At 47.4% G+C, this 14,861-nt stretch overlaps 2 protein-coding genes across 3 annotated transcripts in view; both read left to right on the plus strand.

The window, feature by feature from the left end:
- Positions 1-2,527, plus strand: part of ACAP2 (ArfGAP with coiled-coil, ankyrin repeat and PH domains 2) — a 57,836-nt gene extending 55,309 nt beyond the window's left edge. The window contains 1 exon segment of the mRNA XM_054073918.1: positions 2,267-2,527. Within this exon segment, the coding sequence (XP_053929893.1) occupies positions 2,267-2,370 (104 nt within the window). The 3' untranslated portion in view covers positions 2,371-2,527.
- A 146-nt stretch (positions 2,528-2,673) lies between these two features.
- XXYLT1 (xyloside xylosyltransferase 1) overlaps positions 2,674-14,861 on the plus strand; it is a 39,657-nt gene continuing 27,469 nt past the window's right edge. Inside the window, exons 1-2 of one of the 2 annotated variants that reach the window (XM_054073920.1) lie at positions 2,674-6,161; positions 13,416-13,563. In XM_054073920.1, coding sequence (XP_053929895.1) covers positions 13,473-13,563 — 91 coding nt within the window. In that variant the 5' untranslated portion in view covers positions 2,674-6,161; positions 13,416-13,472. Of the gene's footprint in view, positions 6,162-6,845; positions 7,252-13,415; positions 13,564-14,861 lie in introns of those variants that run through there. The other variant, XM_054073919.1, reaches the window with a different exon arrangement.

The raw sequence follows: 14,861 nt of genomic DNA on the forward strand, positions 1-14,861 counted from the left end.
CAAGTACATTTGGTCTTCCAAAGTATTCCTGGAAAGGGAATTAGCTGAAACTAGCTTGTTCCTTAGAGAGTTCATTTCCGGTGGTAGAAGCCATATGCACCATTGTACTGTTTCTTGTATAATACTTGAGTGCTCATCTTCTGGTGCTACAGTATGTCTGCTAACTATTTGATGTTAGTATTGCTATCTTTTCTTCCTGTCTTCTCTTGAATGTATGATGTGTGCCTTTTGAGTTACTCTGGTGTTAAATGGTAAAGCAGTGTTATAGTATTTTTGTACATAAAACCTGCACTTTAGGGAAAACATTGCTTGGAAAGGGAATTTCCAGAATTCAATTTTAAAGTAGGATTTAAAAATAATTATGAGGTTTACAGTATTAAATATTTTAATGCAGCATACAAACTAAAGGGGCACTTTATTTTAGTCTATTTTTGTATCTAGTATTTTTTGTTATGCAATAGACCCAAAACCAGAGCCACAACGTCTTTTGCAAAAACAGGTTTTGTTTTTTCTTTCAAGTTAATTTGAAAGAACAAAATATGGCAACTTGAACTACAGTATTGGTTTACTAGTGGAACCTGCTTCTGTATTAAAAATAATTGTGCTTTTATTGTACAAGCTTGATTCCAATTTGTGCTCTTCATAGCTGTCTTTTTGATGAACGATAGAACACCCTTCTTTGTTTGCTTATCTCCCAGGGCAGGCAGTTATCAGAAACGGTTACAATAAAACATGTCCTGTAACTATTTCATCTCTAGAACTTACTTGAAACTACATCTGAAAACCAAAAGGGAATTTCACTAGAACTGACTTTTCCTAGTAAAGCAGTATTGAATGTATTTATCTTTGGACATCTGGGAAGAACTTTGTCATTATATTTACAGAAAACCACATACCATCTATGTTAAATATTTCTGGAAGGTCATTTATTTCCGGAAGTGTTTTCAAATGAATGCAGTCTCATCTCCAAAAGAATAGTAGTTCTAATATTGGAAATGTGCATTAAAAGACAGAAAACTAAAACAGTGTAACTTTTCAGTGTAGTGACAACTTTAAAACATACAAAAAAAGTCCTTTTTAAAGCTGCCCTTTGGAAAAAAAAAAAAAAAGTAGTGGAATAATGCTTTTCTTCCACAATTGTATTGAGGAAAAAAATATCTTCATGTTCAGCATAAATGACAAAGAGAGACTTTGGGTTGATCTCTCTGTCATGCTGTTAATAAAGCTATCAGCAAGAACAGTAGTGCTGGGGTCTTGTGTCCTGTGTGGTCATCTGTGTTGGGAAGATATTAAAATTTGGACGGCTGCATAGTTCCTGACCAAACCAAATGTTTTATGCATTTAATTCCCTTTGAAGGCAATAGGGTATGGTTAATGTTTTAAAATGAAACCTGAAGTTAAGGCCCGAAATGCTGCAGCAGATGAAAGAATGTGCAAATGTCCATTTTTAAAGTGGCAGAAGAATGAGTTGGCAAGGAATCAAGAAGTAATCATTCCTGAATGTGTTTTCCTGTGTAAACAGGGAAGGGTAGGGAGACAGGGCTGGTTGAAATTGCTGCCATCCATCCTTTTGGAATATTTGCTTGTAGTTGGATTGTGTTTAAGCACAAAGGGTGAAGATTAAAAAAAGAAAAAGATGTTTCAGGAATGTGTCATAACTCTTCTAGATAAAACTGAAAGATGTAATGAATGTTCAGTAATGTGTGTAAAAATTTGTATTTTCTGAAGTAATAGACCAAAAGCATTTATGAAGAATATTTTCTCTGCTTAGGATTGCTTTTTATGCTATTGTTTGCTGATTTTTTTTCTGTCATGGAGGGTTCTCTCTGGCTGTAAGACTTCTGACCTCTGTTTCCAAGTAAATCTTGATTTATGCCATAATTCTACCTTCTGAAGAGAATCTTGGTTAGCATTTCCTTGCAAAACCAAAGATTTTATTCTTTAATGGCTAATAAACATTTTTCTTTTTACATTGCTTTAAAATGCTTTCATTTTTCCTTTCTAACTCTGAACTTTCCTCTATGTGGCTGCCTGTGAGGGTACTGTTTCAGGTATAGTTTGATTTTGTTTAATTTGCTTCTACAGAACATGCATGCAAGTAAACAGTCTCTAAGAGTTCATATCAGCATCATTCCATCTATAAGCAATCTTTATACATAAATAAGTGTTTTACAGTAATTGGTAGCAAGTAGGATGTTTGTGCATTGGTGGGCAATGTTAACTATCACAAATGTTTAAAACTGTCTCCCTTTTCTTTTCTACCTAGGAGATGAAATTTATCAGGACATTTTTCGTGACTTTTCTCAAATGGCATCAAATAATCCAGAGAAGCTAAACCGTTTCCAGCAGTCAGATTCCCAGAAGTCTTAAGTGTCAAGAAGGAAAAGCATCTGATGTCTATAGTGCAAGTCTTTTTGTACTTCAACAGAATGAATTATGTGCATTTTGTTAGGTAGTTTGGATAAAATGACCACTGTAATGTAGCTTTAGACTGTGGTAGCTGGGGAAATGTATGAGTTGTTTTATGTTCTACAGTACCAATACCTCAGCAGCTGAAGAAAATGTTTAAAAAAAAAAAAAAGTACCTGCTAGGTCAGTATAAAACTAGTACCTGCTAGCAAGTACACAGTGTCTCTGCGGTTCCTACATAAAGTTAGCGGAGCACAGCTGTATGCGCTGCAGATGCTGGATGGCAGGATTGTCAGACCAGCTTTGCTATTTAGTATCCACTACTGTCATCTGTCTGCTATTGCCATAAAGAATGTGCCTCTGACAAGAAGGTCTGAGTTGCATTTTCTGGGACTGCTTGGAAGGGAAATCAGGTAATTACTTACTGAATTGTCCTTCTGTTTGTGGGCCTATAACTTGACAGATTCTCTTGTTCCTATGCTGACTCTCGTTAGTGGTAGGCTGTTAATTACAAGATGTGATAACTCCTGCTCTTTTCAAGCTCTTTAGCAGCGGAAGCTTTAACACCAGGCTGGCCTTTATGCTCGTGACTGCGGGTCAGTCACATAGGTGTATATCCTGGAGGACCAAACTTCAAAAAGCAGACTATTTTCCTTTTTTATCCCTTAAATTAAACTTTCTGTGCAGTGAGTATACTCTAAATGAGCATGTAGAACCTTTCATGTAAAATAAACTTAATCCTACTGGACACGATGTGGGGTTTGTTCATAACATTTTGACACCAAAACTTGAAATTTGAGACGTGAAAGTAAATATTGAGCCAATGGAGTTTGTGTAGAACACTTGTATGAAGGCTGTTTGTTGCCTTTTCTTTTTTGCTGTTCTCACTACTATCCATAAGCAGAATATATTAAATCTCATGCAATGCAGCCACCCTAAATTTAGATCAATCAATCCTTTATATCAGAAAGCAGTATCCTTTATTTAATCTGCAAAGATGTGTGTGTATGTGTTGTCTCAACTAAGTTGTGCACAAGAAAACCTGGGAATTTCACTGCACATTTTTGCAACGTAACAAATGAGCATAGTCTCCAGCTGTGTTCTTAGGGCTGCCTCACAACTTCAGTGGTGCACTTCACTCTGATGCGTGTGTACAAGCATTGTCTGTAGATACACGCTTATGTGTCGGGTTATTTAATACCTAGATAATCACATGAAGTCCCAGACAGCAGATGCAATTCTTTATGCTCTGTTTGCCTTATGGACAACTTAAGCATAATTTTTAGGTAACATAGTATCAATGCAATTTTTTTTAACGATCTTAACAGCCATGGCGTTGTGCTAATCTGCTGTTTGAATGTATTTAGGAAATGAATTGGCCTTTTTCCAAGCTGGTTAAGATCAGCAAAACCGTGTAAAAAAAATTCTGTAAACTATGGTAAAATTAACCTCCTGGCTTGTTAAATATTAACAAGGTATTTCAAATATCTATCATTTTGCATCAAATGTATAATAATACATCAAATCTGGATGATTCTTGCTGCAAAGCTAACAGCATTTTAGAATTGTCCAATGGACTCTTTATTTCCAAGCAGAAGAGTGTTGCAATACAGTTCTTGCTTCATGTGTTGTCTAATTATTGCTAGGAAGAGCAGACTCTGCACATTTAAAGAGTGCATTTCATCTGAATAATAAGAAACTTAGGAACAGCACCTGTAAGCAGTAATTTCTAATATGTTGGTTTTTAAGTAGCTGTCTATGAAATTATGATATTCTCCCTAATCTGCAGTATTTAACAGCAGTAGATGTTTTAGTAGATCTTAGAGAAAGTAAAATTCCCAGTGTACAGGTGGGACACTGTAAGATATGGCCATGTAGAGTATATACTTTAGACATAGTTTTTTCTAAGGATTTGTCTTTTGCAGCCTGCATGACAGGCACTGTATATAGTGTGATTAGCTGTAATGTAAAGCTACCTAAAGCTTAACGGCATAATCACTGTCTCGGTCTATGCTGCTGGAAAAATATCTGACACTTATTTCAAATCTCCAGTGGTATTTTCCATCCTAGCCACAAAAATCTCCGTGACAAATTTTGCAGGATGGCTTCCTGTATACAAAAAAAAATTCTTCCCTGTAGCTTTGCAGATCCATTTGCTGCATTCCCAACTCTCATCTGCCTGGGAAGCAGTATCAGTCTATTTATGCTAAAGGACTTACCTGACCCACAGGTTGCATTACTCCTTTTGGGAGCTCCAGAGTTTTAATGGTTCAGGGAGTAGGTATGTCGCTTCTGATCCTGCAGCCCCATTCCCCAGTCATCTTAGGTACGCTAGGATGTTCTGTATAACTGCACACAGTTAAAGCCTTTTTTTCAGGTCAGGTGCAATACGTATGTTTGGATGTTGCTCATCAGCAAAAATGAATATGCCCTTAAGTTGCATGAAATGTATTGAGGGCTTAGTCCTACCAGACACTGGCAGGCTTTTGGTGTTCCAGGTCCTCTGTAACTTGCAGGATTCAGGCCTCAGTAATACGAGGTACGATGTCTCGAGTACTCTGAAGATCTGGATTTCCATATTGAGTTCTGACACCAAGTGTTAATTAATCTTCTGCTCAGTAATATCAGGAAACTTCCTTTTTTGATGCAGTGAATCTAACTAGGATAGCAGACAGTAGGGCTCTGTTATGGGTTAACATCATGTGCTCTGTACCAGGTCATGGAAAGCTTCGATTCTTGTTTGTTTCTCCGTAGGTATGAAATATAATGGCTCTTAATCAATAGGGTGTAAAGCAGTAGACTCCTAACACAGTATAAAATCACCTTTCATGTGGATTTTTAGTAACTTACTAAGATAGCCCATTGAAAGATTTCTATCATTTTTCCTAGCCAGGATTAGATCACATGTTCAAAAAATGTCTTGGAATGACAAATGTCAAGGAGCTCAGCATGTATTTTAATCCCTCTTGTTTTCAAAAGTGTAATTTACTTACGTTGCATGTTAATTAAAATGCTGTCTGTGGTGTCTCCTTAATGGTCTGTATTGTTTTGATTGTTCATAAGTTTAATATTTTATGTTGATGTCAGTACAGTGTATATAAACTTACATTTTTGGATTGTTATACTGAATCATGCCACTGAATTATGCTGCATAGGCTGGAACTTGTTCCTGTAAATTTGGGTGAATGCATTAGATGGTAGAAGTCTTTTTTTGCTTTCACAACCTGTACACGTTACAGTCTGAACACATATTTTAATTATTCATTAGTACGTTGTAGACTTCAGCCTCCTTACCAACTAATCCAGGAAGTTGCTGAAATGGGTGGCAGTCTTTCTGCTGGCTTCAGAAGCTTTGGATTGTACAGTATTAGTAGTGTATTCTTCACTCTGTGGGGCTTTATACTTTGTCTGTTTATGTACTGAGCTGAAATAGTAGAGAAAATGCAACCAGACCTTCCAGCTGCTGTCAGTAAATAGAAAAGGGAGTTTCTCCTGTTTTGCATATGGCATCAGTACACACGTGTTGTCCAAATCATTAGACTTCTCCTGGACAGAACAAAAACTTTTCATCTTTTTCCTTTACTGCTACAAACAAGAACAAGCTTAGGGGTTGGCTGTGATGTTTCCAGGACTTTGGTGCTTCTCTGCAGCCATCTTTGTTAAAGTATGGATGTTTACTCTGCGTTTTGATCCTGAATCTCCAATGACACAGTGAATATAAAAGGACCATTTGATGGAATTACAAATAACGTGTAAGTACTATGGATGTATTTTTACACTGCCGAAAGGACTGAGCTGATTATTTAATGCACCAAATGAATTTTGAGAGTCAATTTTGCAACCTTACCTGCTCTGCCACTCACAGCTGGGACACCTTTTCCTAAGTTAATGTCACTAGTTTGTGCAGGCTGAGAGCCAGAGCGCCTTGCAGTTGTGTTGGCACAAGAGAACACCTTGGGGGGAAGGGGGGGGGGGGGGGCGCATCTTTTGGGAGACAGGGGGACATCTCTGAGAGAGAGGGGGCATCTTTTAAACAAGGTTCATCTTCAGAAAGGCGATAGTGGGGATTCTGATGTTCAAGGCCAGGTCGGAAGGAGCCCTGGGCAGCCTGGTCCCCACCAGGGAGGTGTCGCTGCCCATGGCAGGGGAGTCGGAGCTGGATGATCTCTAAGGTCCCTTTCACCCCGAACTAGTCTATGATTAGAGGACGACCGCCCCTATTCTCTCTCTCCCCTTTCACTCGCTTGCTTTATCCCTCTGCATAAGCTGGTTTCTTGTTTTCCCTTCCCGTGGAAGAACAGGAGGAAAAGCCGTCTGGCGGTTGGTTTTTCTCTGCCAGGCCCCCAGCCTCTCCTGTTTCGATGGCAACCGTGTTTCGCCGCGTTCCCTCACGCCCCTCCCTGCCCGCGGGCCTCAGGGCGGGGCGGCCGCTCGGGTCCCGCCCCCGGGATGGCGGCGGCGGCGGCTGCGGGCGGCCGGTCTCGGTCTCGGTCCCGCGGGCGGCCGCGCTCGCAGCCCTGGGCGCTGGCCGTGGCCGCCGGGCTGGCCGTGTGCGCCTTCTACTACCTCGGGGGCGGCGGCGGGCAGAGCGCGGCCCGCGCCTCGCCCCGCGCCTCGGCGGCCCCGCCGCGCGCGCTGCACCTCCTGGCCATGCTGACCCGCGCCGAGCGCGCCCCCGCCCTGCGCGACAAGGCGCGCGCCGCCCTGCGCTCGCTGCTGCGCCACGGGCGGCCGCGGGGGGGCGCCGCGCTGCACCTGCACCTCGTCACCGACGGCGCCAGCAGGGAGCTGGGGTTGGCGCTGCTGCGGGACCTGCTGCGCGGCGCCGCCCTCCGGCACCAGGTGCGGGGCGGGGGGGGCGGGGGTCTGCGCTGGAACCCTGCTGGGGCTCCGTGCGGAGGGGGCGAAGGGGCTCTCTACGCTAGAACCGTTGCTCCGGCGCCTGCAGAGGGTGTGGAGGAGTTCTCTGCCCTAGGACCCTTGCTCCAGGTGTTCCAGAGGGTGTGGTGGAGCTCTCCTCACTGGCAGCCTTTCTCCAGGTCTATGCAAAGGGTGTGAAGGACCCTTGCTCCAGCTCCGTGTACAGAGCGTGAAGGAGCTCTCTGCACTAAGACCCTCACTTCACCTCCCTGCAGAGGGTGTGAAGGAGCTTTCTCCGCTAGGACCCTTACTCCAGGTCTTGATAGGGTGTGAAGGAGCTCTATCCACTAGGACCTTTGCTCCACGTCCATACAGAGGGTGTGATGGAGCTCCCTCCGCTAGGACCCTTGCTCCAGCTCCTACAGAGGGTGTTTCCTTCCTCCCTGCACGGAACAGGGCTGCTTCTCTCCCCACTCTTTTGAATCTTTGGAAGGGTTTGTCCTGTGTGAGCACAGACCCCGCGCTCCCTGCTGTTGGCTGCTGGGACAGGTGCTGGGCAGCCCATGGTCACCCTGCCCAGGACTGTGTGCCTGCCCGGACTGGGAGCGCCTCTGGCCAACTTCTGCTGCTGGAGAAGCGGTTGCTCTGAGCAACACGGCTCCTCTTCTAGACACCCTTTTGTCAGTGCTAGTTCAGCATCTCAGCGCAAGGACCGTGTGTGTGCATGTGTGTAGATGGTCTTTCAAATGATCCTGTAGGACTGTATCAGAAAAGGCTGTTACCTTGCTGGTGGCTATTGGAAAAGGGAGTGGAGAGCCTGAAAAGACTGGAGTGCTTCCACATGTAAGCGTTCACCCTGCTGCCTGCCACAGGTACGGTTCTGCCTCCTAAAAAGGTAGTCAGTGTGGTCCGTTCAGAGTCAGGTTTTATTTATCACAAACAGTTGTCCAAAAACTGGAAGAGTGTTAAGCTCAGAGACTCAAGGTATCCTAACTTCCCTGCCTTGGGGTGTTGCTCAGAGTACTGCTTAAAAGAATCCTCTGCTTCTGCTGTATCTTTTCATTCCTTATGTTTCAGGTCCTTAGTATTAGCTGAACTCTGCTAGAGTGACTAGAGATGAGACCATAATGTTCATACACATGACTTGTTGGTAAATAATTCCATCTCCTCTTATTCTTAAACAGCACTTTGCAGGTGTGGGGGCTCAGTCAGGCCACATATCCGTGGTGGGTAACGTGCACTGTGCCAGCAGTGCTCAGCTGTCTGCAGGGAGTGTGCATAGCTCTGTCTTCAGGAGGGACCCTCCTTGCTGCAGTGAGTTAGGCTAGTGATGCCCCACAATGGTGCAGTGCAACAGCCTGGCTTGGATTTGTTGTGTTCTGTCCCCTTGAGTGGAGACCTCTGGGCCACCATGGCATGTAGGTCCCTTGTGGGTTCCCTTGTGTGCCTGTGGCTGCCTTGCTGCCTTCTGTTCTTCTCAGAAACCAAATTCCTCTGTGGGCAGCCTTGCCAGCATCACTTCTCCAAGGAGATCATAGGCTTGTGAGTGAAACATTGCGTGAGGGGGGAGCGAGATAGTGGCCTGCAGCAACAGGTCTGTTGTGGCATGCGCTATTTGTAGGCACTTGTGCATTCACAATAAAGTCTGGCTCATGCTGTGGTGGGTAGCTCTTATGCCAGAACTGATGTTACTTGGATGTGAGCAAGCAGTGTGGTCTGGAAGGCTCAGATGAGATCTCACTGGGATCTGCTTCATGGGACAGCCTCTTCCCTTTCTCCCGGCAGAGTATCCTGGTTTCATTACCTAGCTAGCAGTTGACAGCACGCTTCGGATCTCTTTGCTTCTCTGCTTTTTGGTCAAGAATTCTTAGAGAGTAGGGGCTGTTGTTTGCTTCTGAAGTGTACAGCCTTGGCCTTAATGATGTGACAGGGTCTGGTAGGCTAGCGGTGACACTGCCTTTTTGTTCTTGCTGTAGCCTACCCCACTTCTCTTTATCAGCAGGAAATGTCAGTGTCACTTGGACCTCTTACGCTGCTAAACATTGCAGGTAGGTGATCCCCAGCCTGGTCCTCAGATATCTCCACCTGGAGACAAGGCTTGGTAAAGTGCTCAGAGGGCATCTTGAGCTGCTGAGGCAGGATTGGTGACAGCCATGAACATAACTTTTTCTTCACAAAGATGTGATTTGAGCTCTGCTTTTGGAGCTATCCTTGTCCTCCCCTCTAGTACAGCTGGGATCAGCCAGGTCCTCTCTCAGTGAAGCTCAGGAATCAGACCTTGATCCTAGCCCTTGGGGAAGGTCATGGGTCAGCCCTCACCTCTCCCTGAGCTACTGGCTGCAACCTGACAGGGTAAGGACATAGAGGGGAAGGGCAGGGGGACTTTAGGCAGCACCACAGTGGGGTGTGTGGGAGCAGCTTAGGCAGAGGACCCTCCCGGCTGGGCAGGGCAGATGGGGCTGTCCCAGTCACGCGGCAGTCGTGATGTGGTGTCCCCCATCCCACAGTGCCTGTACGGATGTGTCCCAGATATGGACTGGGAGTGCAGCATGCTGACAGCGAGCGGCAGATGGAGCTGGTGCTCTGCGATGGGGTGCCTGCGTGGCGCTTTTCTGTGGGACACGGAAGAAGTTAGCGGGAAGGACCTGCAAGAAGCAGGGATGAAGGAAGGAGTCGCTACATGCCGGCACCCAGGCAGGACGTGGCCTTCCCCACACGCCTTGTCCTCCAAGCCCTGGCTTGTGGCAGTTCTGCTGGGCTTTTACCAGGGGCTTTATGCTCGCAATTGCAGAGACCGTGTCCTGTCCCGTGGGCCGTAGCGTGATCTCAGCAGCATCTTCTGCTTCCCGGCTAGCGGGAAGTGCCTAGGAGCAAGCCTGAGCGTGTCTCCGCAGCTGATAGAGTGCTTACAAAGAGCCCCGACTCGCCCCGTTTCCTGCAGCTCTGGGCTGCACAGTCTGACTCCTTCTGCTGATTCATATCGCTTATTTATTCCGTTCCCCTCTGAGAATGTAATTAACCATGCACTCCCCTTGTAGCTCTTCCTGGTTTCTTGCTTAGATCAGCCCGGTGGAGGATGCTGCTGAACGCCGACTCCTCCGTGGGTCTGGCGCTCTGTGAAGACATGCTGGGGTGAATGAAACCGAGCTGCCCTGACCCCGTGCTTGCAAGAGAGCTGCAAAGATATCCAGCGTGAGAAGGAGGGAAAGTTAAAGAGAAAACGTGGGTTGTTTTTCCCTAGTGAATCTATTGAAAGGGTCTTTTCTCAGCGTAGGACGTGTGTTTATAAAACTCTGCTTGTACAGAAAACCCCTAGAACTTAATTTTCTCAGTGTCCTCAGCAAGCGTGGTCAGATTTAGCTACAGGGATTTACTGAAAGCTGCTACACAAATAAATAACGAAGAACAAAATTAGCAGCAGATCAACAAGCTGTGCTAAAGTCAGCAGTGCAGAGGGGAGAAGCCCTTGCAGTCCTGGAGCAGCGGCTGGCCTGTGGCTGCAGAAGGAAGATTCAGCTGCTCAGGAGTTTGCTTTGCAGAAGTGCCTAACCAAAGGATGGGCAAAACCCACAGGTTTTCTGATTTTCTTTGGCATGGGAAGGAAGGCAGATGATGCTCTCTGGAGTTTCAGGAGTATTTTTCCCATGACTTTTTGGCCACTGGTGCTTGGCACTCTGCTCTGAAATTAGTTTGACTTTCTTTTCCCCTTACTCAGCTGTTTCCTATGTGCCGTGCAGGCCTCAGGCTGCCTTTACTGGATGCAGAAGGGTGGTTACAGGTGCTGTGTTTCTCCTCTGTGCTTTTCCAGTCCAGCCAGACCACGAAGCTGCCCTGCCGATCTGAGCTGGGAGCATAGCATTGTGTATCCCAGTGGTGGGGGGTGCTTGTGGTGCTCAGCTCCATGCACAGGCAGTCAGTGCCTTGTGCCTGCGGGATAGTGGTGTTTTGCTGCGTTTGGTCACCTGCGATCGCTGACAGCAGCAGTTTTAGATGCTGCCAGTCTGCTCCCCGCAGCCGTGCTGCTCTCCCGCCTGTTCCTGCAGCACTCTTGGTGATAACCACTGTGGCAAAACCGGCCACGCAGCTTGGCAGGGCTGCAGCGAGATGCTGCCATAAAGTTACTGATAACGGGTCTCCTCCCCTGCAGTGTGTGGGGAAATATACTGTGCTCTCCAAAGCCAGGTGTGGCTGCTGATGAGCTCTCCCAATGCACTTTCCTGGTACGCGTTGTTCTGTGTTTTTCCTGCTGTCCTCCTGCAGGCAGCTGGCCCTGAGCCCAGCAGCTGGGACTCCAGCAGCGTGGCCGCCCTGCTGAGGGATGTGCTGGTTAGAGAGTCTGCGCAGGGGCTCCTGTATAGCGCTCAGCTGACGGCAGGGGCCAGTGGATGAGTTTTTGGGGTGCTCTCCCCAGGAGAGGGGCCTTGGGAACTCTGCCGTGACAGTTCTCCGGTGGTACCTGACAGTGGGCTTAGCTGTTGTGCCCATGATCAGGATGGGCCCATAACCTTGCCTTGTTTGACATATTGTGGATCCCGTGACTGGCTCCCCACCTCTGGTGAGCTCTGGTGTCATGTGAAAGTGCTTTGTTTCTGGGTAACGTTTCTTGCAAGAAGATGTGGGAGGAAGAAGCTCCAGACTGCTCACTGCCTCCATCTCTCTGCTAGGCTTGGCTTCAGAGCAGCCACTTGTTCATCCCACGGAGAGGACAGTCATTGCGCCAGCTCAGGCTCCAGAGCCGCCTTTCCCTCTGAAGCACTTGACTTGGTTTAGTGGCTTTTTTTAAAAAACAAAACAAGTGCTCTAAGTGCTCTGTCCTGCACGTTTAAGTGTACAGTGCAGGGCTCCTTGTGCTTAAGCAGATGGAGTTTTAGTAGGGAAAAGGATTGAAACTATAGAACCATTGAATAGTTTAGTTTGGAAGGGACGTATGGAGATCATGAGGTTGAGTTCCCTCCTGAAGGCAGGGTCAGTTTGGGGAATTGTCTCAGTATCCCTTAAACAAGGGGTATAGGCTCCCCTTTCTGAAATTCAAGTACTGCTGGCCTTCAGTTCCTGCCGGGCTCTTCCTGTTTTCCCTGGCCTGAGGAAGGCAACGTGACCTCGAGTCTCCACACTCAAGTTCCTGCACTCCCCCTTATCCGCACTGAGGTCGTGTCCCTCATCTCTCTTAATTACCCTGAAAATCCCTCTGGTTATCTTGCACGATTTGGTGACCTGCGTCCTGTGTGTATAATGAGCATCAGGCTGTATGAAAGTTCCTGTTCATCGGACTCGGACCAAAATTATTTATAAACTTGCAAAATTTCAGTAGATGACAAAGTACGTTTGCAGTTGCTCCTGGTTCTGGCTCATAGCCCTGACGTGCGCAGGTGTGCCAGGATTGGTGCTGGCGCATGGACTCCATCACAGCTGAGGAGTGCAGAGCATGGCTGGCTGAGTGCGAGCAAAACTCCAGCACAAGAAGGCTGAGATCCATCTAGAGAAGCTGCTCGGCTCTGGTGATGCTTGTTATCCAAATCCTGGTGTTTGGATTTTCATCAGTGTACTGTGGCCCGTCCTCCCTTTCCCCGCTCCCGCCCCGGCAGGACGTGCTGCAGAGCTTGCCTTCCATGCTGGGCTGAGGTTCAGGAAATCTGGGCTGCGTCCCTGGCCCTGTCACAGCCTGCCTCTGTAGCAGGGAGCAAGTCTTGGTCCTCAGGGTAAGTGACGCCGTCTGGCTTGCCTCAAACTAGCAGGATGCCGGAGCCTGAGCGAACAGTTGCCTCTTCTGATGGACTCCATGTGAGAGACCAGATATGTGGTTGCATTAGGCAGTGGAAACAGACCAGAAAAATAAAACACAGAACACTGAGAACACTTGATTGTGTGAATGGATTTGAGTTTCTGCTCATCTCACAGTTATGAAATGGCTGTAAAAATCCTTTTTTCCTTCCTCTGCCGCACTTAGCTGGCTCTTGTGGCAGGGTGATGTGCAGGAGCCAGGGCAGTTGGGTCCCTTTATGCAGCTGCAGTGTCAAGCAACAGAATCTGTGCTTTAACAACCTCCCTTTTCTTGCCCTGTGCTGCTGCAAGCTGAGCAAAGGCTGCCAGCGCTGGGCCAGTCCCCAGAGGCGGCAGCTGAGTGGTGTTTCTGATGTCTCTCCTAGGTAATAGTCCATGATGTGAATGAGCTGACAGAAAAGCTGTTTCCAATCGTTGAAGCCATGCAGAAACACTTCAGTGCTGGGTTGGGGACCTACTACAGCGACTCAATCTTCTTCTTGTCAGTTGCAATGCATCGCATCATGCCCAAAGGTAAGCCTTCACCGAGCCGCTGCAACAGCTGCCTCCAGCAACACAGACTTTCTTTCTGGATGTTATCCAGTGCTATTTGAAATGCAAAGGAAATTAACAAACTTTTGGGGTGAACTCGGGGGGTTTTGCTCCTTCTTGCAGAGTGATGGACCCTTTGATACAAGTCTGCCTGCATCCAGGTCGCTGCTGGCATGAGTGGCAGGAGGTTATCCATGCTGCAGAGCAGCTGGCCTTGCCTTTACACTCTGAGATGGTAGGAGAGGTGAGACAGGAGCAAGTGTGCTTGCCCTGCGTGTGTTTACAGCCCTCTTCCCCACGGGGTGTCAGCAGAACAAGGTGCCTCCTGTTCGTGGCAGAGCTGCCTGGCTGTGCAATAGCAAACATCACCAGAGGGCAGTTGTTGAACCTTTCCTCTTGGCTTGGGTGAGCTCTGCTGATTAGCAGCTGCTGATCACTTCAGTTTCCTTATTGTGCCTGTGCTCTACTCTTATTGAGTTCAGGAACAACAATAAATCTACAGGAAAACAAGGCAGCTGTCAGAAAGGCCGTGGCTCAGTTGATGCCATGTTTTCCTTCCCCAGATGCACGTGAGTGCTTCTCCTGGGTCCAGCATGCTTTCTAGCCTTGGACTGGTAGCATGAGGAGGGTGTTACACCCTTGGATTCCAAACTTTTTCCCTGGAGCTCTCACAGCCCTGCCTGTCCCTTCCCAGCACTGGTCCCCAGGCTCTCTGAGCTGGCTGCCTCACTGGCCTCACACACTGATGATGACAGCATCCTCCTCCTGGCTGGCCACATGCCCTCCCTGTGCCATGACAGATGCGAGTAGCAGGGAGCCCCATGGTCCTGCCTAGTTATACAGCTGCCCTGGAAGGAGAGAGGATGCTTCTCAAAGCTGCTTGTGGGTGGCACGCAGTGGTGGCCCATTCCCCACGTGTGTGTTGCTGAAGTAACTGTTCCTATGGTTAGCACCACCAGCACTGGCAGCTTCCTTGGCAACTGGAGCCTCTGCCCAGTGTCCTCCTGGCACTCCCATCCCTTGCTGGCTCATTAGGTGGTAGGGCAGTGGTCTTTAATTTGCGTGGGCAGACATTAGGGAAGTGCAGGGGGGAGGTGGCCTGCTTTGGCCCCACTGGGGCTGTGGGCAAGGTGTCCCCGAGGGTCCCATCCAGCCCTGCTGATCATTAGTCCGTGTGCTCCAGCCACTGTGCTGTGCTTTGCTCTCCTTTAGACTTGGGTAAATTTTTTTTTTTGTCTGGTGCTATCTGCATTGTGAGGGCTTTGAAGTACGGTGAATAC

The sequence above is a fragment of the Cuculus canorus genome, chromosome 9 (assembly GCF_017976375.1).
Source record: "Cuculus canorus isolate bCucCan1 chromosome 9, bCucCan1.pri, whole genome shotgun sequence".
Classification (NCBI taxonomy): Eukaryota; Metazoa; Chordata; class Aves; order Cuculiformes; family Cuculidae; genus Cuculus; species Cuculus canorus.